This window comes from Rhizophagus irregularis, chromosome 29, assembly GCF_026210795.1.
Source record: "Rhizophagus irregularis chromosome 29, complete sequence".
Lineage (NCBI taxonomy): Eukaryota > Fungi > Glomeromycota > Glomeromycetes > Glomerales > Glomeraceae > Rhizophagus > Rhizophagus irregularis.
The window spans coordinates 3,025,276-3,048,452 of NC_089457.1; the positions used below are offsets into that span (position 1 = coordinate 3,025,276).

Genomic DNA, 23,177 nt, shown 5'->3' on the forward strand with positions numbered 1-23,177 from the left:
TTAGTTAGAATTCTTAGTAATTTGGAAAACTTCATATTCTTCTATTTCAAATTCAGCTTCGATTTGTCTTATTTTTTCTGAATAATTATTCTTGCAATATTGACCTCTGTTAGTATTATTAAGTAGTAATTTTAAATCTGATCCAAATTCAGGCCCACTATTCACATCTTTCAACAGACTTCTGATTGTACTAAAATCTACAAAATTGGCACGCAATGGTTCTACCGTGCAGGTTGATAGAAGTGAAGAGTCATCAACCTCGCCAAAAGTACTAGGGTTGACTTTACTTAAAGAAAAAATCAAACTTCCTCTAATTTTATTACCATAACATCCATATTTCCAATCGCATGGGTTATAACCTCCAAGAATTTCATTAGTATCTTTAACTTTTGCAATAGTAATAGTTGGTCCTTTGTTATCACAACGTTCGTGGAAATTTCTACGATCAAATCCATTATCGCTTCCACGAACAAGCAATTTTAACTTATAGAAATTTACGTTGGATACAAAAAAATCAGCAAAATTACGATTCTCAATATAATATTTAATATATTTAGTTAATATACAAGCTAATTCATAATCGAGAATCTTAGAATTTATATTTACAGTATTATAAACATAATTTTCTAGAATTTTGGTATAAGTGTTATTATCAAAACTATCTTTGAGGGGTCTGATTTTTTGAAAGAACTCATAAGCAGGAATTTCTTCAAATTTAATATACGGAATAAATTGTTTAATTAAAGTTCCACATGTTTTCACGTTATCAGTAGTCCACTTTGTAATTTCCGATGGTAATTCATTAGATCGAGCAATTGCCCATTCTATAATTTTATTCCAAACTTCAATTGGTTTTAAAGAGAGATTGTCTTTAGTAAGAATACGAAGAAGAAATCCTTCACTGATATCGGTAAAATCATTTGCTTTTAAAAATAATGAAGGGTCTTGCTGATAAGCGTTCTTATAGTATTTTGACAGTTTCGTAAATTTGTGGCGATCTGCAACAGTCTGAATAAGAACAAAATTTTGTTTTAATAATCCCTCGTTCATAAGTAGATGTGTTTCAATGAAAGAACATAATTCATTAAGATGCAGTTCATTAGCTGCGACTAAAAGTTCAACATTTATTTTAAACCCATTATTTTCAAGTTTAAGTTTGTCGCTATATATATACCTAAAATCAAGTAACGATTAGAATGTTTACACAGTCTACAAATTTAACATCATAAAATTATATACTTACTTAATAAGAATTTCAAATGCTTTCGCAGAAATATTTTTATTTGCGATTTTAATACCATTTTCAATTTTTATCGGCTGTTTCTTTGATAATAATTCACGAAAATAAGGAGAACAAACTTTTAATATAAAAGAATGTAAACGATAGGTTTTGGTGTTTGGTTCCTTTCCGACCGTAATTTCTATATCAGAAAGTTCACCAGTTTCAAGAATCTTGGTATATTCCGCAAATAATATACTTTGCATCATTGAATTGTATAGGTATTTTTTTTTTTTACTGCCAGATTAAGGTAAATCTAATAAAATGAATAATTTATAATAATTTATTCCAATATAACAACTTACTTAAGAATACTATTATATATTTATAAATTATTTTTTATTCACAGTGTAAGAAATTGAAAAAGAATAAAATTGAAGGACGAATTTTGATAGTTTTCACGTCACAAATTCGCACTGGAGGAGATTATTATATAAAAATTTTTTTTCATTCCCAAAGTTGGAAACAATAAACAATTTACATTAAGAAAACAAGGAATTAACAATATAATGCCAAATTAATCTTTTTAATTCAATATATGATATTAATGATGTTTCACGAATCAAAGACTCCTTTGTTTCATAAACTTATTTGATCGACAGTTTCAAATACTACGATTCTCGACAAACTTAATTTCCGGTGAAACCTCTGAAACCCATCACTTAAGTTATTGATATACTAAATTAAATAAAGATTCAGAATTGGAGTGAAATGACCAAAACTTGTCAATAAATCTAAAAGTGAATTTGTACTTCTGGATATTACAGCGGGTATTCGTATAGCCGAACATTTTGAACGTTCATGTTACGGCATGGACCTTAGTGTAAATTCAAATAATTAGCTTCAAGGAAGTGGCTTAGAGAATTGAACATAAAAAATACATAATAAAGTTTAACAAAATTAACAAAATTAAATAAATGAATTACGCCCTTTATTATTAAATAATTTTTTTAAATAAAGAATTTAGTTAGTTTAAATCATATATAATTATTATATAAATATATAATAATAGAATTAAATAAATAACTAATAACTTACTATAACTTTTAAGTAAAGAATTTAGTTTAAATTAATATGTAAATATTGTAATGATAACATTAAATAATAACTTATAACTTACTAACTAAAATAAATTATCAAATAATTTTATGATAAAGAATTTAATTAGTTTAATTATACACGTAATAGAAATATAGAAAATACATGACTTACACGCTGTAGTATTAACTTTATATGGAGACGTCCAAAGAGGCAAGTCACGTGATTATATTGCCTTTCATTTTACTAAGTATTCTTAGGACTTAATTTTTTTTCTCCATTCATATTTTGCAAATATCTTGCTACATCGAATTCAATCCCTGTCAAAAAAGCAGTTTTTAAAGCTTGTGCTTTTTTTTTCCGTAGCATCTTCTACTATTTGAGCCGTACAGGTGCTTTGATAAATTCATGAATTTTATCTAATTCTGTTCATCTATCATCGCTGTTGTAACTGAAATTCAGATATATGAAATTAAAGTTTGACGATCAATTAAATGAAATTGAAATTTCAATTTCAGTTATCTGAATTTAAAGATTAGCTAGATTTCAATTTCAGTCACAACATTGATTTGGGAACGTCATACTCTTGTGTCGGTGTTTGACAAAATGGTAGAGTCAAAATTATTGCCAATGACCGTGGTAATTGTACAACACCATCATATGTCGCTTTCACTAATACAGAAATTCTTATTGGAGATACCGCCAAAAATCAAGCCCTCATAATACCGTATTTAGTGTTCATCGTCTCATTGGTCATAATTTCAATGACCAGGCGTTCAATCTGATATGAAGGTATGTTTAATATAATAAAAATGAAAATTCTCCAAAAATAAGAAAGAAAAAATAATAAATTATTATTCAAAAATTTGGATTATATAACAATTAAAAAAATCTTTCAAATATATTAGAATTGGCCGTTCAAAGTCGTCAACAATAATGGTAAACCATATATCAGTGTTGAATACAAACATAAAAAGAAAATATTTTTGCCCGAAGAAATTTTATCCATAGTATTAACAAAAATGAAAGAAATCGCAGAAGCTTTCCTTGATACACAAGTTAAAAATGCCGTAGTTACAATGCCAGCCTACCTTAATGATTCTTAACGTCAAGCGATAAAGGATGCAGGGTCGATTGCAGGTTTGAATATACTTCGTATCATTGCTCGACCAACTGCAGCGGCCATTACTTACGGTTTGGACAAGGTGGTGCTTGTAGTGTCTCTCTCTTAACTATTGAAGAAAGGGTTTTCCAAGTAAAATCCATTGCTGGTAATGCCATCTTGGTGGTGAAGATTTAGATAGTCGTCTTGTTAAAATGAATTTAATAGAAAATTTAAGAAATATATCTCTTCCAATGCACGTGCTATCCGTCGTTTAAGAACGGCGTGTGAGCGTGCGAAATGTGCACTTTCAGCATCATCGCGAACTTCCATTAAAATTGATTCTCTCTTTGAAGGTATTGACTTTTATACCTCTTTGACACGTACCAGATTTGAAGAATTGAATCAAGATCTATTCCGTTCTATAATCGAACCTATTGAGAGAGTACTTCAAGATGCTAAAATTGACAAAAGTCAAATTAACGAAATTGTTTTGGTTGGTGGATCAACACGTATTCCCAAAATTCAAAGAATGATATCCAGATTTTTTAATGGCAAAGAACTAAATAAGTTCATCAATCCCGATGAGGCTGCAGCTTACGGTGCTGCAGTACAAGCTGCTATTTCTGAAAAAACCCAAAATATACTTCTACTTGATGTCACTTCTTTATCTCTTGGTATCGTGGTATGAAGCGGATTATTAAACGTAATACCACAATATACTAAGAAATCTGAAATTATGTCTACAGATCTTGATAATCAGTCTAGAATATTACTTCGGATATATGAAGGTGAAAGTACCCGAACAGGAGATAACAACTTACTCAGAAATTTTGAATTTTTTTGTATTAAGCCAGCACCAAAAGGTGTTCCAAAAATTGAATTACCTTTGATATTGATGAAAAAAGTATGTATATGAGACTATGAGTATATAATTATACAGTTATATTAATTATGTTTTAAATCAATACTATTATAGGTTTCTGCTGTTGATAAAGCAACTGGCAGATCAAATAAGATTACCATTACTAATGACAAAGGACGATTATCGAAGAAAGAAATCGAACGCATAGGTTCGAATCATTCTTTAATATTCAGATTTTAATAATAATTTTACACTAATATATGAATTTTATTTTAAAAATAACAGCTTCCGAGACTGAAAAATATCATGCAGAAAGAAAGAAAATTGCTCAAAAATGCAAGCACGAATGATTTGGAATACTATGCGTATAACCTACGTAATTTGGTTCAAGTAAGTTTCTCAATTTACTGCTAAAGTTATTTCTGTTCGATCAAACTTACAATCTTGTTTAAAATGGACTCAAATTTAGAATATTGATGATATAAAGAAAAAACTTGAAATTGCAATAGAAAATCAACTACATGGCTTGAAAATAATCAAGAAGCAAAAAAAGATGAATATGAGCGTGAACAAAAATTACTTAAAGAGATTACCGACTAAATAATAATTGAACTTAATAGCGTAAATAATCCTTCATAATCATCTTAATTTAAAAATATGTTTGATAAATTTCATGAAATTAATCATGTCATTCTGTAATCGATGATATTTTCGTTTTTATTTATATTGCATTCCTGAATCAAAATTGTATAATATGATCGATGGCTATCTTTATTTTAGAAAGGATTATTAAATACATATAAAAAAGCATATTCACACCTTATCAATACAGTTAAAAGAAGAAAGAATCTATGAAACATTCTGATAAGAATAACAAATACTCATTTTAGCGCGGGTTAACTTCGTGTAGATCTTGTCAATTTTTTTACTAGATACAGGCCGACATCATCTTAATTCCGGCCCTGAAGAAATGAATTTTTCGGGGTTCAATATAGTAATCATCAAAAGCAATTTGAGCGTATTTTTTATCATTATAAATTTAATAAATTTAATAGAAAACTAAATTAAAATTTCTTGTTTATCCATCGTAATTATTAATAACTATATTATTATTGTTATTTTGCTTTGGATTAATCACTCATAAAACTATGATTCTAATAAGTTCTGGTCAACAATTTATTTAAGAAAAATGGGTAAATGGATAACTTTAATATAACAAAAATGCGAACATAATTACAATGAGTAAAGTAGGAAAGAACAATCAAATTGAAAGTGAAGAAAGTGTTACGGAAAAGGTAAAAAAGGATTTGACAAAGATATAACATTTGATAAGTAAGATCGTCGAGCACCTACCCAACATGAAAAAACTACTATATTAAAACTAGATACAGCTCGCTCCATTATATTCATCATCTTATCGTGGGAGACATTGTGATTAAGTTCGGTATCAAAAATTTTTATTTAATAAGCGGTAAATCGATGATTGAGACTAACAGACAGTTATTTATCCATTTACAATTCATATTATTATTATTTTTCAACATCTAAATTGCAGTAATATCATAATAGTGAAAAATGTATATCGAGCATTTATTTAAACTAAACATAATGAACAAACATATTTCAAGAATATTAGTTACTGCTCAATCTTTCTTTATAAATTGGTTTCAAATTTTATTGATAATCTACCTACAGTATAAGGTAATTTTTAAATAAAATATAGTAAAGTAAAATTTAACTTATTTTGTATAATCAAATAAATTCTATTGAATTATTATTGAGTTTCTTTTTGATATCCATCTGTTTCTTTAAGTGCCCGTCTATTTTTTTTCAATTTTCATAATAAGTTTAAATTATGATGTATCCAACATATGAGCAACGAAATAACCAAATTAATTCTTACAATTCAATAACAGAATTTTGCCTGTTCTTTGAGTTTGAATCCCGACACTTTCCATTAAATCAATATAACGATATTGTGATTCGCTGCTATCACGTGATACATTCGATAATTATGAGTTTAATCATTTAGAATTCTCACTCAGCAGATGCATAACATGAATTGAAACATGCATCCTCAACTTCGCTCAACAATATACATTTATCTAATATATCGTTCTATTTATTATTATTATTTCAATAGTATCTAAGAATAAATTCTAATAAATTTACAGTATTTTAAAAAATAAGCAGCGTAGCGCAGAGGAAGCGCGCGGGGCCCATAACTCCGAGGTCGGGGGATCGAAACCTTCCGCTGCTATGTCATATTTTTTTTTTCTTTTTATTTTGCTTTTTGAAATTATAGATATGACTCATCATATGTCATTTAGTCATTACTGCGCAAAAGGCGCAAACTGCGCATGTTAATTGCTGCGTATTGGAAATTACTTCCAAATACGTTTAATAAATAATTTCATTTTTTGCTTCTAATATAGGATTGGAAATAAGAGTGCTAAAGATTTAATATTTATTTTATTATTATAAATTTTAATTCAAGCTACGATAAGACCTGAAATAAGTTTAGGGTCATGTTTGTTTGTTTTTTGCTGTGTAATCCAGATCGATGCTATGATTGGACAATGTTTGATATACTTACAATAATATTCATAGGAGTAAAGAAATAAATATATAATTTATATTGGCGACATTTATCAATTATTATTTAACTAAACATATAATTCTATTTTTTTCTTTTCTTCTTTCTTCACCATTACACGATTTAATTGAATTGATATTTGGAGCTGAAATAAACAATTTATGAATCTACTATTTAAGTGGAATTGTAAAAGTCATTCATACTAGAAGCTGCAAATTTAAGAGATGATTTAACTATACTGAAATGAAATTGCCTATATAGACCGCCAGAAATTCTTAAGTCCATTTTAATCTCAATCCCATTGTTAAAGTTCAAGATGTAAACTTCTTTATCGTAATTGGTTTTGAGCCAATTTTCTATTGCATAAGCAGTAGTTGTCTTGGTACTCTGCCGATGCCCATATAGGAAACAGACTTGCCATTAAGGAGAGAATTTCCTAGGTTCAATGTAGTAGTTAATTGCTTCATACACCCTGCTTGAAGACCAGGTCCTACACAAAAAGAAGTATTCGCTCAGATATTCAACTTTTGCAAAGCAGATCTTCCACTTTTTATGTCAATACTTTTTCTGTCTTCCGAATAGTTCAGGTTTCTTTTTCTATTGAGGAAATCATTTAACGTGTTACAAAGAAAAAAAAGAGATCAGAACAAACTCGATATTTTGTTACTGCATATTTCTTGTTCGAGAGGTAAAAACATGAAAGACACGTACTGGAGAACATCCACAACATCGTACATGTGCCCTCTATTGGTAAAAGTTTAATTGAAAAATACTCCTTAACCATGTAGTCAGGTTTCATCATCTCGCCAATAAGAATGTCTTTAATGTTATTTTTTTTAACTTTTCAAGCAGGTGTTCTTCATTTTCAGCGATGTCAACCCAATCAATGTTTTTTTTTTCTCAATACTTGAGATGTCCAATTTTGAGTAAATCATATTCGACTGAGTGTTACCAATTAAGCTGCTTTTAGCAACGGTAACCTGAAAACTTTCATTAGAAGTCTCTCCTAAGAGTAAACAATTTAATGAAATTCAATTTTGGAGATTTTCTGTAAATTAATAAAATGAATTTTTAGACAAAGTAGTATTTTATTAGAGGAAGAAATTTTTTAAAAAAAACTGAAAAAGTTTAATATCTTTTTGATTCGTCATGACTAATAATAAAATAGACTCTTGAGTGGCTTATAATGACGATATAGGTAAAATAGTATAAAAAAGTAAAAAAATTAGTTTATCAGTAAAAATTTATGTGAAAGAAATGATTAATAAGGTCTGCATGAGATGCAATTTTGGAAACTATTTCATACCAGAATTTAGTAGTCCATGAATCCATGATACAACTGAAATATGCACCGCAATGTTGTAATATGCTGATTTTGAATTTTGATGAACTGAAATTTATGTTAACGACTAAAGTTACATTCAAAATTGGTGTAAATACTAATCTCGTTATACTTTTCAAATAAAAAAAACTAATTTATTCATCTAATTAGTTCATGAGGAGTTGGAAATAATAGGGTTTTCCTTCCCAGGAAATAAATAGGTAATCAATCGTCCCCTGGAGCGTGTCACTCAATTAACGTGATTAACTATTTTTAACTATTTAAACTCAAAAATTAGTAGGAGATTACTGAAAAAATTTGCGCTACTTTTTTATTTATTTTATTATAAAAATAGTATGTATAATTGTAGTTCTTTTTGTGTAAACCATTAACTGTTAATGAAAAAAGTGAAAAACAGAAAAAGAAAAAATGTAGTTTTTTTTAAATCGATTGGAAAGTAATTTGGGAAGCTGAGATAATTGGTACAACTCCGGCACATGACAATGTACAATAACACTTCGGACTTTAATTACTCATATCGGTCATATGAATAAAAAGTACTTACGCGAAAAAAATTGCAAATAATAATTCCTTATGATATGTAACATATAATCTTGATGTCATGATATGGGTTTCGTCATGAGTAATTTCAGGTAATATAAATAACTTACCACCATCTTTTTATCTTTTTTTTCAACTTTTTTTTCTCCTTTTTTTCATCATTTTTTTTTCATCTTTTTTTCCGTCTTCTCTTTTTTTCGTCTTCATTTTTTCGTCTTCCTTTTTTTTCATCATCCTCTTTTAGGTCTGTCTTCTCTCTGTCTAGTTCTTTGCCCTTTTCTTTACGTCTTTCTTTAGGTATGTGGGTTGGGAGTGTGGGTTTGTATGGTGTGGGTGTTTGGGTTTGGGTGTGGGTTGGGAGTGTGGGTGTTTGGGTTGGGAGTGTGGGTTTGTTTGGTGTGGGTGTTTGGGTTGGGAGTGTGGGTTTGGGTGGGTTTGTGTGTGGGCTGGGAGTGTGGGTGGGAGTGTGGGTTTGCGTGGTGTGGGTGTTTGGGTTGGGAGTGTGGGTTTGGGTGTGGGTTGGGTGTGTTGTTTTAAAATCTTTGTTTTTTTTTCGACTTCATTTTTTTAGGTCTAATTGTGATGCACTCTTTCGTTGTTGCTGAGAACTCCTGTACCATTCAAAAACGTTAGTAAATCTTTTCTTAGGCCTCTTTTCTTTACGTCTTTTTTAGGTATGTGGGTTGGGAGTGTGGGTTTTGGGTGTGGGTTGGTTTTGGTGCGGGTTTGGGTGTGGGTTAGTGTGGGCTGGGAGTGTGGTGTTTTGGGTTGGGAGTGTGGGTTTGCGTGGTGTGGGTGTTTTGGTTGGGAGTGTGGGTTTGGGTGTGGTTGAGTGTGTTGTTTTAAAATCTTTGTTTTTTTTTTTCGTCTTCTTTTTTTAGGTCTAATTGTGATGCACTCTTTCATTGTTGCTGAGAACTCCTGTACCATTCAAAACCGTTAGGAAATCTTCTCTTAGGCCTCTTTTCTTCACGTCTTTTTTTAGGTATTTGGTTTTGTGGGTTGGGCGTGTTGTTTTATCTTGTTTTTTTATCGTCATCTTTTCTTAGGTGTATCTGTCTAATTGTGATGCACGTTTTCGTTGTTGCTATAATTGATGGAGAGATCCTGTACCATTCAAAAACGTTGGTTTATTCCGAATCAGTTCTTTCTAAAATATCCATGATAAATGCATATATTTTTGTCAGTAAAATGCCACGTCAATGCAACAAACGTCATAAGAATGTTCGAGAGGCACCTTATGTTGTTAATAGTCACAGAATGGTGTTGTATCTTTTTTTTTTCGTCATCTTTTTTTAGGTTTATCTTCACTATTGGAGATTACAAAATCAGAAGGCAATGATCTTGCAGTGTACTGTTGTTAAAAAAATTATATGTACAGTTTATTTATAAGTAGTTTTTATTAAAAATTTGTAAAATGATTAATAAATTAAATACTTAATAATAAATAAATGAAAAAAATTGATTTTTTTGTATAATTATTCTCGAAAGGAGGCGGGTCGTCAGGACTCAGAAGAGTTAAACGTATAGTAAGTTTAAATTTTTTCATAAAAATATTATTATATTATCAGTTATTAATAAATAGTTATTGGATGGGAATAAAGATATCGGTCTAAGACTGATATTCCATCCAATAACTGAGTTATAGTTCGGTCATTAGGACCAATAGGAATTAATGCTACTAATACTGATTTCAATATTGGATGTCTCATAAAATTATATTCCTAATCAACTGAACAATAACTATTAATATTGTTTTCTAGATTATTATAATATTTATATTAAATATTTTAATAAATTTCGAAATAAATAAAAATACTTTTAATGGCCTCTTCGATGAAAATAATCTATACATGTTATTTTTTTTTTTAAAAAAAATACCTCAAGAAATGATCATAGAACGACTCTTTAAAAATGTCCGATTTTGCAAAGTGTTTTTATTTGGTTATATATTTTTAACTGGTCACTTTTAAATCAATATGCATATTCTTTAATTTGAACAATTAAAAAAGGATCTATTTTGCCATGATCATTGCATAAAATGTTACTAAACGTTTAAAACGTTTAAAGCGTGTTTTGTTCACAATTTTAAAATATTCGTCAGAGTATGAAGGAAAAAAATGGAATTTTAATTTTATTCGTAAAAAACCAATGTACGTGTCAATGGATCTACCAATGCAAGGAAAACTGATCAAGTGGAGTAATTTAAGAGCAAACAGATATTTTAGTTTGGTCATTTTTTCATCAAGTGTGATAAATCCATCTTATTAAAGAGACAAAATTTTTTTTATCTGGATTTCAGGTGGTTTTTAATCGGATATTTTTTAACCGGTGTAATGCCGTAGTATACATAGTAAATTTATTAATTGTAAGGCGCAGTATTATATTTAATCTTAGTGTATAAAATTGTAATTTATTTTTAGTTGTATTAATAGTTAGACCGAAAAGTCGTTAAACTATTGATCAGGTGATTCAAGGATAATTGGTCCGAGATGACATTAAACTATTAGTCACGAGATTTAAGGATAAATGAAGATCCGAAAGATATTAGATTGAATGAAATCAAGTGATCTGAGGTGTCAAGTGATTAATTTGTTGATCACTACGTTAATATTATAAATCATAATTTAGGAGTTTATGATGATCAAATGGATACAGAATTAAGATAATGGAAATACTTTAAACTAATGGAAATACTTTGATAATTTAAACCCATGAATTGAAATTATGAATTTGGTTACACGAAAAACAAATATAAAAGGGCGTGAAGATCACCTTTTGAGAAGGATATTCTTGAACTAATTTTGATGATGAATTATTTATTTGTTATTTAACTTTATTAAACCAAGCATATTATTGTATTTATTTACATTATTAATAAAGAGATATTTTGTTAATACCTAAGGTGGCAACGTGATTTATCACGGGCTTAGGTGTTACAAGTGGTGCATGCTCCGAGAAAGGAAAAGTGATCATCCTCACATGATCACTACAGGTAAAAGATTAAAATCTTTCACCTAAGGATCGACAAAATTAAGAAGTTATAAAATTAAAAGTTTAAAGTCTTGGTTGAAAAAGAATTTAAAAATGTATTAATGTTAAAATTTTAAGATATGCGAAAATAAAGGTTACCAATGAAAAAAATATATATTAATTAGAATAAATATAAACATATATGTAAAAATGATGTTCAAAAATTATAATTTTTGATCTAACTTGACCACCGGCTGATATGTCAATGAAAAATTATTATTACAATAATTTCCATGCATATGAATCAAATATGCATGGCAGTAATTGATTATCAAGGGAAATGCGAGGCTAATCAAGTTAGAAGGGGTCTTGAATAAAAATATTGTAAACAATTGAATGAAAGGATTAAGATTAAGTCTTGTATGGACTTTGATCATACTAAGTGTACCCAGAGCCGACACTATAAATTAAGATGGCGGGGATAATATAAAAGTGTACCCAGAGCTGACACTATAAATTAAGATGGCGGGGATAATATAAAAGTGTACCCAGGGCCGACACTATAAATTAAGATGGCAGGGTTAATACTGTGTGATTCTGTGTGAACTCAATTGAGGTATTCTGTGTGATCAATTGGGAATAGGTCTGGGAAGGACCTTTAAAGATAATTCTGTGTGAACTTAGCTAAGAATAATTCTGTGAGGGTACCCAAGAAAAATCATGATTAACGTTAACAAAAATTAAGATAATATTTGCTGGACAAATATACAAAAGTTAAGGATGAATTGAAGGTAATAAAATATAAATATAGGAGGGAGATTTGGATCTCCCACTTATTATTTAAAATATAATAAAATAACGATAATAATAAAATAATAATAATTATAACAAGAAATTAAAATGATTGTACATAAAATCAATTTAACTGAAGAAGAAATGGGAAAATACGTGTATAAAAGGAATTAAATTAAAGATACATAATGAAATTAATGAAATCAAATATGGAATCACATCCCAACCTTAGGTTGGAAAATTTTATGGAATATAAATTTATTTGTACAAACCTGTAAACTACCATACTCAGTAATGAACAAATGAGGTAAAGGCAAGCCCAGTATAGGTCAAATAAAATATAAAAGAAGGATAAAAAGTAAAAGACGTGAAAATTTTCAGAGAATTTTATTAAAAATGGAATGGTACCATATTTGGAACGCTGGATATATAAACCATAAACAAGAACATGACCTAGGAGTGATAGAACCAGAGGAATGCTTAGCATGTGAAATATGTAACCCAATAGAAAGAGAAGTATCAGCAGCATTCAAGAAATTTTGGGATGCTTTATTTAAATTCGAGGATACAATACTAATGTACAATAATGTGACACATAAAGAATTATTGAATTTATTAAGTATGGACAATAGGGAAAGGGAAGACACAATACATAAAGGAAAATGTAGGAATATAGTAGATAGAATAATTGAATCAATAAGGTACAGACAACAACCAAAAATGAAAGAAAAAGGTTTAAGAATAATAATTGTAGTAATTGTAAGGGATTGTATTGAAGGAGACTTAGAAAATGAAGTATTTGATCGGTTAATTGGATGTCCAGAAATAATGGAACATGGATACATTTTAGAAGATTGGGATGTTGAAAATAGATTTCAAAAGTTTTGGGATTGGTACAACACGATATTGGAAAATGAAATGAAAGCAATACATGTTAAGAAGTTAGCAATAAAGTTATTCAGGGATTTATTATATGAAGAAACAGAAGATCTGGTGAGGGGAGAAAAGGTAATTGAATTGTTACTCCAGATAAAACACCAGAATAGATGTGAGGCAGACACTCAAGAAGGAAAGGATGCATGGAAGAGATTGATACAGAAAGTAAGTCAAAGATTTATTGACACCAAACAATTTACAAGGGAACCTGAGGACCCAGAAAGTGATAGTCCTGAAAGTTATGAATTAGAGGACAGTGATGGTAGTATACATTATGAAATAAAAATAGAGGATGATGTCGAATGGACAGTGGAATCATTAAAAAGAAAAATTGAAGAAATGGGTGGAAGGTTCACCGACAAAGATATACAAAGAATGTGGGACCTAAGGATAAGGATAGAATTGATATTAACAGAGGACTTTTTAGGTACATTTTTCGAATTAATGAGACTAAGTGATGAAAAATTAAAAGATGAAATAAATGAATGGTTAACAAAAGAAACATTAATATGTGGAAATTGTAGGAATAGAAAGTTACCTGATATGATAACAGACATTGGACAATGTAAAAATTGTGAACAAAAAGAATTATTAAAATTAAAGGATGACTTAGAAAAACTAGGATACGAATTAAATGTATCAGAAATAGAGAGAATAAGAAAATTCAGGATAAGCAATAGTATGATATTAACAACGGAATTTATGGAAAAATATTTCCAGGAAATGGATACGAATGATAAAGAATTAAGGATAAAATTATATGAATGGATAAATGAAAATACCACATTTTGTAATGAATGTGGAATAAGATGGATGAACAATAAATTTGACGAAGGAAAAACCAAGTGTAGGGATTGTGAGAATGACGAAAATGAAATTGATATCAGGGTCAAAAGATTAAAACAAATATGTGATGATAATAAAATAGAAATAACTAATGGAGAGTTATTGAGGTTAATCAGTATGGGATATACTGATGGAGAAATATTGGATCAAGAATTTATTGAAATATTCCAAGGAAATAAAAATGAATTGGAGAAAAATTTAAGGCGGATATTAAATAAATTTCTAAAACAGCAAGCTGGAATTAAGGATAGTGAAAGCAGTGGAAATGAATCTGATAATGAAAAATCTGATGGATCTGAAAAAGAATCAGATGGATCTGGAAAAGACGGAGAAATTTTAAATCCAAATGATACCGATAACAATGAAAATTTTGAAGAACCTTATGAAGAAAACATTATAAATAGACCTGGTTTTGACTCAAGTGAAAGTTCAGAATCAAATTCTGAGGATAAAAGTGAAATATCTGATTATAATATAGAAAATTTATTTGAAACACCTTTAACACCACCGATACCACCAATCCTACCAATAGTACCAATAATTATGGGAGCAACAAGAGCTGAAGTAAGGGAAGATTTTAGAGCGGCTTTACTAGCAGCAACAGGACATGATATAGGAGGTAATTGGGCTGGATTAGTCGCAGCCAACCCATTAGCAAACGCAATTGAGGATGCAGGAAATGTAGCTGGAGGAATAATTAGTATGCCACAATTTTATGGAAAGGAAGAAGAAGACGTAAATGATTGGGTAAGACAATTTGAAACAGCATTTACTGCTATAGGAAAAGCAGCAGGAGTAAATGGAGCTAGACAAGCAGCAATGGCAGCTACCTGTTTAAAAGGTGCAGCAGCACAATGGTATAATGAAAAGAAGGAAGCAAACAATGGTCATTTGGTAAATTGGCAAGATAACGATGATGATAATGATTTAAAACATAGGATTAAACAAAGATTTACCAGGGAAGATGTTAGAAAAAGGAAAATGTTAGAATTAAGGAAAATAACACAAGGAGTAAATGAAAATGTTGAGGCATATACGATAAGGTTTAGACAAATATTAAGGATAGCTACCAGAGGCCATGCATTAGATGATGAATTACAAGTGGATAATTATATCGAAGGATTAACACCAGAATTGGGATATCAAGTCAGAAGACAAAACCCAGCAAATTTGAATGATGCAGTGAATACAGCAAGAAGAGAGGAGGAAGCTACTAATGAATTAATAAGAAGGACACGTGGTATATCAGTTAGTACCCAAAGAAAAGGAATCGATATACAGGATGACAAGCCAAAGAATATATTTGAAAAACCATTGGAGAAAAATTATGAGGATGACCTTACCGAGATGTTTAAAAAATTAGAGGTAAAATTGACAAATCAACTTAGTGGACAAAGGAGACCACCAAATAACAATAGACAAGGACAACCATTGCGAGCATGTTATAAATGTCAACAACCAGGACATTATGCAAGGGAATGTAGAGTAAATAATGGTCAAGCAAACTATAGAAGACCAAACAACCAAAATTATAATAAAGGACCAAATAACTATAATGGAAGATCAAATAATTATAACAGACAACCAAATTACCAAAATAATAATCGAGGATTTAATACGATGGAATTTGATAACTATAATGATTACAATGACCAATACGAGTACGATGGCCAAGATTATCAAGATGATTATGACCAAGAATATAATTATGGTGACCCATATTATCAAAACAATGATGTAGTATTTAACCATGTTGATCAAGATTTTTATAATAATCCAAGACAAACAAGGAGTAATATAAAAAATAGGTCAAGTGATCGAGATATAGATATGGAAATTGATCTAGAACAAGCACGCAGAAGAAATGATAAATATGCCAGTCAACAGAATAAGGCAGCAGCATTACCAAAAAGGGGATTTACTAGTGAGAGTTTGAGAAAAGCTCAGGAAACAAAAAGAAATAATAATACATGTGGAAATTGTGGACAAAAAGGTCACTATGCATCAGAATGTAAAAATGAACGTGTTGAAGGTATTCATAGGACAAGCGCATTTCAAAGAAATATACCAAAATATAACGTATTAGAGGATATGAAAAGTACCAGAGCAAATGCAACTTTTTCACAAATTATAGATATAAGCCCAGAACAAAGAAAAATATATTATGATGGTATGAGAAGATATCCACAAGTAGATTGACTACAAGAACCAATAAATAACATTGAAGCTGAACATTTGACAGCATTAAGGGGTAAACTAATAATAAATCAAGAATTGAAGGATGTAATGTTTGATACAGGGGCAGCAGTAAATGTAATAACTAGTCAAATAATGGATGAAATGGACCTAAGAATTGAAGAGCCAAGTACAGTAAGATGTGTGATGATAAATGAGGATAAAGTAGCATCAAGAGGTACCACAACGATATACATACAGTTTGGGGATAAGGAGGTACCCATTAAGGTCGAAGTAATTGATTCTGGAAAGAATGAAATTGTGTTAGGGAATGGAGTATTAGATATGTTTAAGGCGAATATAGATTACACAGATAAAACAATAATACTTAAAATGGATGATGAAACCATGGATGTACCAGTAAAATATATACAAAAGACCATCAAAGGATTCGAAGAGACATTGATTGAAGATGAATTATTAGATGAATTATACCAAGATGAATTATACAATATATATGAAGATGATTATGAGAATTATGAAAATGAAAATTTTAAAGTATAAGTCTTGGTCAGAATGATACTGAAGAGACGATAAAGAAGCATAAAAATGACCATGAAAAATTTATTGAAAAATTTAAAGTAGGGGATATAACCAATGAACAAAAGGGTAAATTAAAAGTATTAGTAGAAAAATATAAGGATATATTTGAGTACGATGGTGAAAAATATAACAGGACAAATCTAGTGAAACATGAGATAAGACTAAAAGAAGGTACTGAACCGATAGCTCAAAAGAGATACAAAGAAAATGACGAAAAAGGTAAATTTATTAGAAAAGAGGTAGATGAAATGGTAAAATTAGGAAAAATTAGAGAATCCAGAAGCCCTTGGTCTTCACCAGTGACTTTAGCAGGAAAAAAGTCTGGAAATTATAGATTTTGCATCGATTATAGAAAATTAAATAAAGTTACAATAGCAGATGCATATCCATTACCAAGGATTGATGAACAATTAGAAAGGATAAGCTCAGGAAAATGGTTTACTAGTCTGGATTTAGCATCAGGGTTCAATCAGATAGAGATGGCTGAGGAAGATATTGAGAAAACAGCATTTATATGCTCAGCAGGATTATATGAATATAATGTCATGCCATTTGGGTTAACAAATGCGCCTGCAAGTTTTCAAAGGTTGATGGACAAAGTATTAAAGGAATACCTGAATGAATTTGTGATAGTGTACATTGATGATATAATGATATATTCGGAAAATTTTGAAGACCACCTAAAACACATAAAGTTAGTGTTAGAAAAATTAAAGGAAGCCAGTTTAATACTAAAGTTAAAGAAATGTATATTTGGAAAAACAGAAATAGAATTTTTAGGACATGTAGTTGGTAAAAATGGATTAAAACCAAGTCCAGGAAAAGTCGAAAAGATACAAAAATTAACAGCACCTACAAATATAAAAGGTGTAAGGTCAATATTAGGATTATGTACGTATTATAGAAAATTTATTAAAGACTTTTCAAAAATAGTAAAACCAATAACGTCTTTATTGAGAAAAGATGAAAAGTTTGAATGGGGTATCAAACAACATGAGGCATTAGAAATATTAAAAAGGAAATTAACCGAAGAACCAGTGTTAAGACAACCAGATTGGTTAAGGAAATTTATATTAATTACAGATGCTTCAGGAATAGGATTAGGGGCAGTATTAGCTCAAAAAGATGATAAAGGTCAAGAATACGTAATAGAATATGCCAGTAAAAGTTTAAACAGGACAGAACAAAGATGGCCAATAACCGAACAAGAATGTTATGCAATTGTATGGGGAATACAACATTTCCATAAATACTTGATCAATAGAAAATTTGAGGTAGTGACAGACCATGCAGCTTTGAAAGGATTAATGACTGCAAAAGTACCAAAAGGAAAGAGATCAAGATGGGTCATGGAATTAGAACAGTATGATTTTGAAATAACCCATAGACCAGGAAAAGAAAATAAAAATGCGGATGCATTATCAAGAATAATATAAATAGATAGGTAAAAGACTTGAGACGCAAAAATATATAACAAAAGAGTTAAGCAGGATAAATAAATTGAAATTACCCGAGCAATGTAAAAATGGGACCTAAAATAATAATCATATGTGGAGTTGATGGTACTGGAAAAACATTCATCGTAAATAAACTTATAAAAGAATTTGAAAAAGTAGGACAAAGTGTGAGGTTTAACACCTTTAAAAGGAGAAGAGAGGACAATGATAAGTATAAAATACCAAAGAAAGGTATAGAATGGGAATTCAGGAAGGAAGTTGTCGAACAAATCAACAGGAGAATGGAAGAACATGATAATGAGGATTGGTTAATATTGGATAAAAGTCCTTATAGTGAGTACTTTTATCAACAGACACCATCATTTGATAGAGGATACATATCAAGATATGAGAACCACTTACTGGAAAAGGAAATATTTAGAAATAAAAGGATAATTGATGAATCAATAGTGATATTTTTAGAAAATGAAAAATGTTGGGAAAATTACAAAGGTAGAGAATATTCGAAAAAAGATCAAGGACATAAAACATCATACCCATTATTAAATGAAGAAAGATATATGGAGATGGTGAAATCATTTAAAGAATGTCAAGATATTTACGAAGGAGAAAAATATGCTAATATTAAAATATCAAATAATGACACAGATTGGGAAAGAGTATATAATAAAATAATAGAATTAGATGGAGATAAACCACCAATAGAGGTTAAAAATGTTGAGATTAAGGATAACATCAGAGTAACTGATGGTAAAAAGTATATTGAGAAAAATGGTAAAAACATCAGAATAATAGAAAACTTTGAAAAGATGGGAGCATTATATTTGGCCCACAGTCATGAATTATCGGCACATATGGGAATCAAAAGTACTTATGATAATTTAAAAGATAAATATTATTGGGAAAATATGCTGAATGATGTTGAAAGATATGTAAGGACATGTGATGAATGTCAGAGAAGAGGAAAACCACAAGGGAAAAACGAATTACACCCAATTAAAGTAATAGAACCATGGTATCAAATTGGGATCGACTTTGTTGGACCATTGAACACAACAACAAATGGTAATAAATACATCATAGTAGCAATGGATTATTTTACAAAATGGCCAGAAGCCAAAGCAGTAAAAGAAGCAACTGCTAAAGAGGTATCAAAATTTATTTATGAAGACATCATTTGTAGACATGGATGCCCAATGAAAATATTGAGTGATAGAGGAAGTCATTTCAATAATGAAATGATTAAAGAATTAATGGAAAAATTCAAAATTAAATGGAATTTTTCTACAAGTTATCATCCAGAGACAAATGGATTGGTTGAAAGATTCAATCGAACATTAGGTCAAGCATTAGCAAAATTATCAACTAAGGATGATTGGGATCAAAAGATAGCACCTATATTATTCGCCTACAGAAATAAAAAGCACAGTTCAACAAAAATTTGACCATTTTATCTAACATATGGAAGAAATGTACGGACAATAATGGATGAAGATATCAAAGGAATCAACCTAAGTGATAGACTAGTTGGATTATTAGAAGAATTACCAAAAATCCGATATGAAGCCAAAGAACAAATATTAAAATCTCAAATAAAACAAAAAGAGTATCATGACAGAAAAATAATTAAAGAACATACCTTTGGAATTGGAGATAAAATATTACTTTATGATAAAGCCAAAGCACAACAATTATCTGGAAAATTGGAATCAAAATGGTTGGGACCATTTTACATTCATGAAATACTACCAAACGGAGCCTACAAAATTAAAGATATTAAGGGTGTAATCAAGAAAACACCTGTAAATGGAGAATTATTAAAGACTTACCATACACCGATGAGTAAATGATAACCATCATCAATGGACTTAGAAAAATAAAGATAATTTATAATCATGTGAAATAAAATCACATGACATAAAAATAATTTTGGAAAAATAGGAAAAATTAATGAAAATTTCCAAAGAAAGACCTAAGTGAAATCCGGTACAAGAAAACCGTGAAATTCAAAAGAACACATGACAAACCACGGGAACAGCCGCAGGACGCAGCTAAGTCAAGTAACAACGCATGCTTGATTTAGTAATATAATTCGCACCTACCACTTCGAGACACGAGTTCGATTCTTAGAATAAATTTAATGAGGGCATTAAATTTTCATGCGGGGGATAGTTGTAATGCCGTAGTATACATAGTAAATTTATTAATTGTAAGGCGCAGTATTATATTTAATCTTAGTGTATAAAATTGTAATTTATTTTTAGTTGTATTAATAGTTAGACCGAAAAGTCGTTAAACTATTGATCAGGTGATTCAAGGATAATTGGTCCGAGATGACATTAAACTATTAGTCACGAGATTTAAGGATAAATGAAGATCCGAAAGATATTAGATTGAATGAAATCAAGTGATCTGAGGTGTCAAGTGATTAATTTGTTGATCACTACGTTAATATTATAAATCATAATTTAGGAGTTTATGATGATCAAATGGATACAGAATTAAGATAATGGAAATACTTTAAACTAATGGAAATACTTTGATAATTTAAACCCATGAATTGAAATTATGAATTTGGTTACACGAAAAACAAATATAAAAGGCGTGAAGATCACCTTTTGAGAAGGATATTCTTGAACTAATTTTGATGATGAATTATTTATTTGTTATTTAACTTTATTAAACCAAGCATATTATTGTATTTATTTACATTATTAATAAAGAGATATTTTGTTAATACCTAAGGTGGCAACGTGATTTATCACGGGCTTAGGTGTTACACCGGATAAAAAAAGAGATCGATAGTCGATAGGTATCAAATGATTATTTTGATTATTTTATTTAAATTGATACCAAAAAAAAATTTCTTTGAATATAAATAAATGAAATAATGTTCAAAGTACAAATAAAAAAAACAAAACGTATTTTTTTATTTTTTCTTTAGAAAAATTAAATACTAATTCTTTCTATTATAGAAACGGTAAAGAAGATATCTATTTTATTTATCACAGTCCTAATTGTCACATGGTTACTTCTTAATGCTGTAATTCTGACATATTTGCCCCGCTTTAGACGATCCCCTTATATGACTAGGATTGTATATTACAGAGAGTTTATAAAACTTCCTTACAATATATCATTGGACTTATCTTGATGAGAGAAATCCAATGGTAATAAATTACAATTTTAGTATTGATATTAACTGAGTTATTACAAAAAATGTGATTTTCTCTTTCAGATATTGTAAATTGTATAAGAGATATTTGGGTCTAACTAAATACTATAACTTATCATCTGTAATGTAATTAGATTATTAAATAGTTATTTAAACAAAAAATTTAGTTATTTGATATTTTATAAGGAACTTGATTTATTACTTACTAACTATAGTGTTATTAATAATTAAAAAAATTATTTAATTATATAGAATATAACGAAATAAGTAATTTCATTATTATTTAATTATAAGATAACCTATTAGTAACTTACGAGCTAAATTAATAATATAAATTTTAAATAAGAATATAGTTAGTTTGAATATTACATGAATATAAATTTTTTAAATAAATATTTCAGCTTGTTAAGCATATTAAGGGTGGCTGTATATTCAGTTGTTTAGTTCAACAAAAAATTTCAACCAAACTGTATTTATCTTAATTTTTGTTAGTTTTTAATTTTAATTTTATTTTATCTATTTTAACAGTTTAGCTTACTGTTCAACGTTCAACAACGTTGGAAATTTTTGCGTAATTGCACAGAATAACACGTAAAGAGAGAAATATAAAAAAAAATATTGGTACGAGGACAAATATCATGTGATCACTGATCTGTTTCACATCTACCCCAGTATTTTCACCCCACGTGACTTTGGCCGGCATTATGAGATTTGGCTGGAATTAAGAAATTAACCATGTGTCGAATAACTTGTGACGAATAGGATTTTAGACACCGAAAAAAATCTGTCCTCAGAATACTTATAAAAAATGAGAAAGTGGATGGATGTGACACGGGTGACAAATTATTTAGGGTCACGTGGGGGTGAAAAAATTTTCTGGCGATACTGGGGAAGATTCTGTTTCACGTTGCTGATCGACATCGATTTCAACCATATTGAAAACAATATTTAAAATATTACATTGTTATTTTGTGTAGAGGTTACTCTGGTGTAACATTATAAATATATAAAAAATATGACACGAAGTTTAGCGCTTTAAATTTTTTTTTTTAAAAAAAATTAAATAAATTAATTAAAGAATAAATAATGTTATATCATTACGAAGTGTGTAACAAATGTAGTGAAAAATATATAAGAAAATATATAAGTTGGTGTGGATCATGTCAAACAAATTATTTAAAGAATAATTTTACAAATTGGACAAGTGGCAATAAAGAAATTGATGATTTCATTCAAAAAAAGCAATTACAGATTGATTGTTATGATATAATAATTGAATGGATACCATATAATCAATTTATTGATATTAAAAAAATAGAAAAAAATGTTGATGATGCAGTCACTATATATTCAGCATTATGGAATAATGGTTCATTACATTATGATATTAATCAAGAAGAATTAACAAGAAAGCCTAATATAAAAGTTGCATTAAAATGTTTAAACAACTCCCAAAAT

At 29.3% G+C, this 23,177-nt stretch overlaps 3 protein-coding genes across 3 annotated transcripts; 2 read left to right on the forward strand and 1 right to left on the reverse strand.

Annotated features, from left to right (window-relative positions):
- OCT59_020001 (uncharacterized protein) lies at positions 1-1,485 on the reverse strand (the record flags this gene model as incomplete). The annotated part of the gene is made up of 2 exons (XM_025326207.1): positions 1-1,174; positions 1,244-1,485. 2 exons carry the CDS (start codon positions 1,483-1,485, stop codon positions 1-3), a joined length of 1,416 nt encoding a protein of 471 aa, XP_025177322.1.
- A 1,854-nt stretch (positions 1,486-3,339) lies between these two features.
- OCT59_020002 (uncharacterized protein) lies at positions 3,340-4,634 on the forward strand (the record flags this gene model as incomplete). Its single annotated transcript, XM_066143896.1, has 6 exons — positions 3,340-3,375; positions 3,439-3,522; positions 3,658-4,104; positions 4,183-4,326; positions 4,399-4,492; positions 4,570-4,634. 6 exons carry the CDS (start codon positions 3,340-3,342, stop codon positions 4,632-4,634), a joined length of 870 nt encoding a protein of 289 aa, XP_066005600.1.
- Positions 4,635-9,061: 4,427 nt separating this feature from the next.
- Positions 9,062-9,503, forward strand: OCT59_020003 (uncharacterized protein; the record flags this gene model as incomplete). Its single annotated transcript, XM_066143897.1, has 2 exons — positions 9,062-9,285; positions 9,437-9,503. The coding sequence occupies 2 exons, from the start codon at positions 9,062-9,064 to the stop codon at positions 9,501-9,503; spliced, it is 291 nt and encodes a 96-aa protein (XP_066005601.1).
- Positions 9,504-23,177: the final 13,674 nt, after the last annotated feature.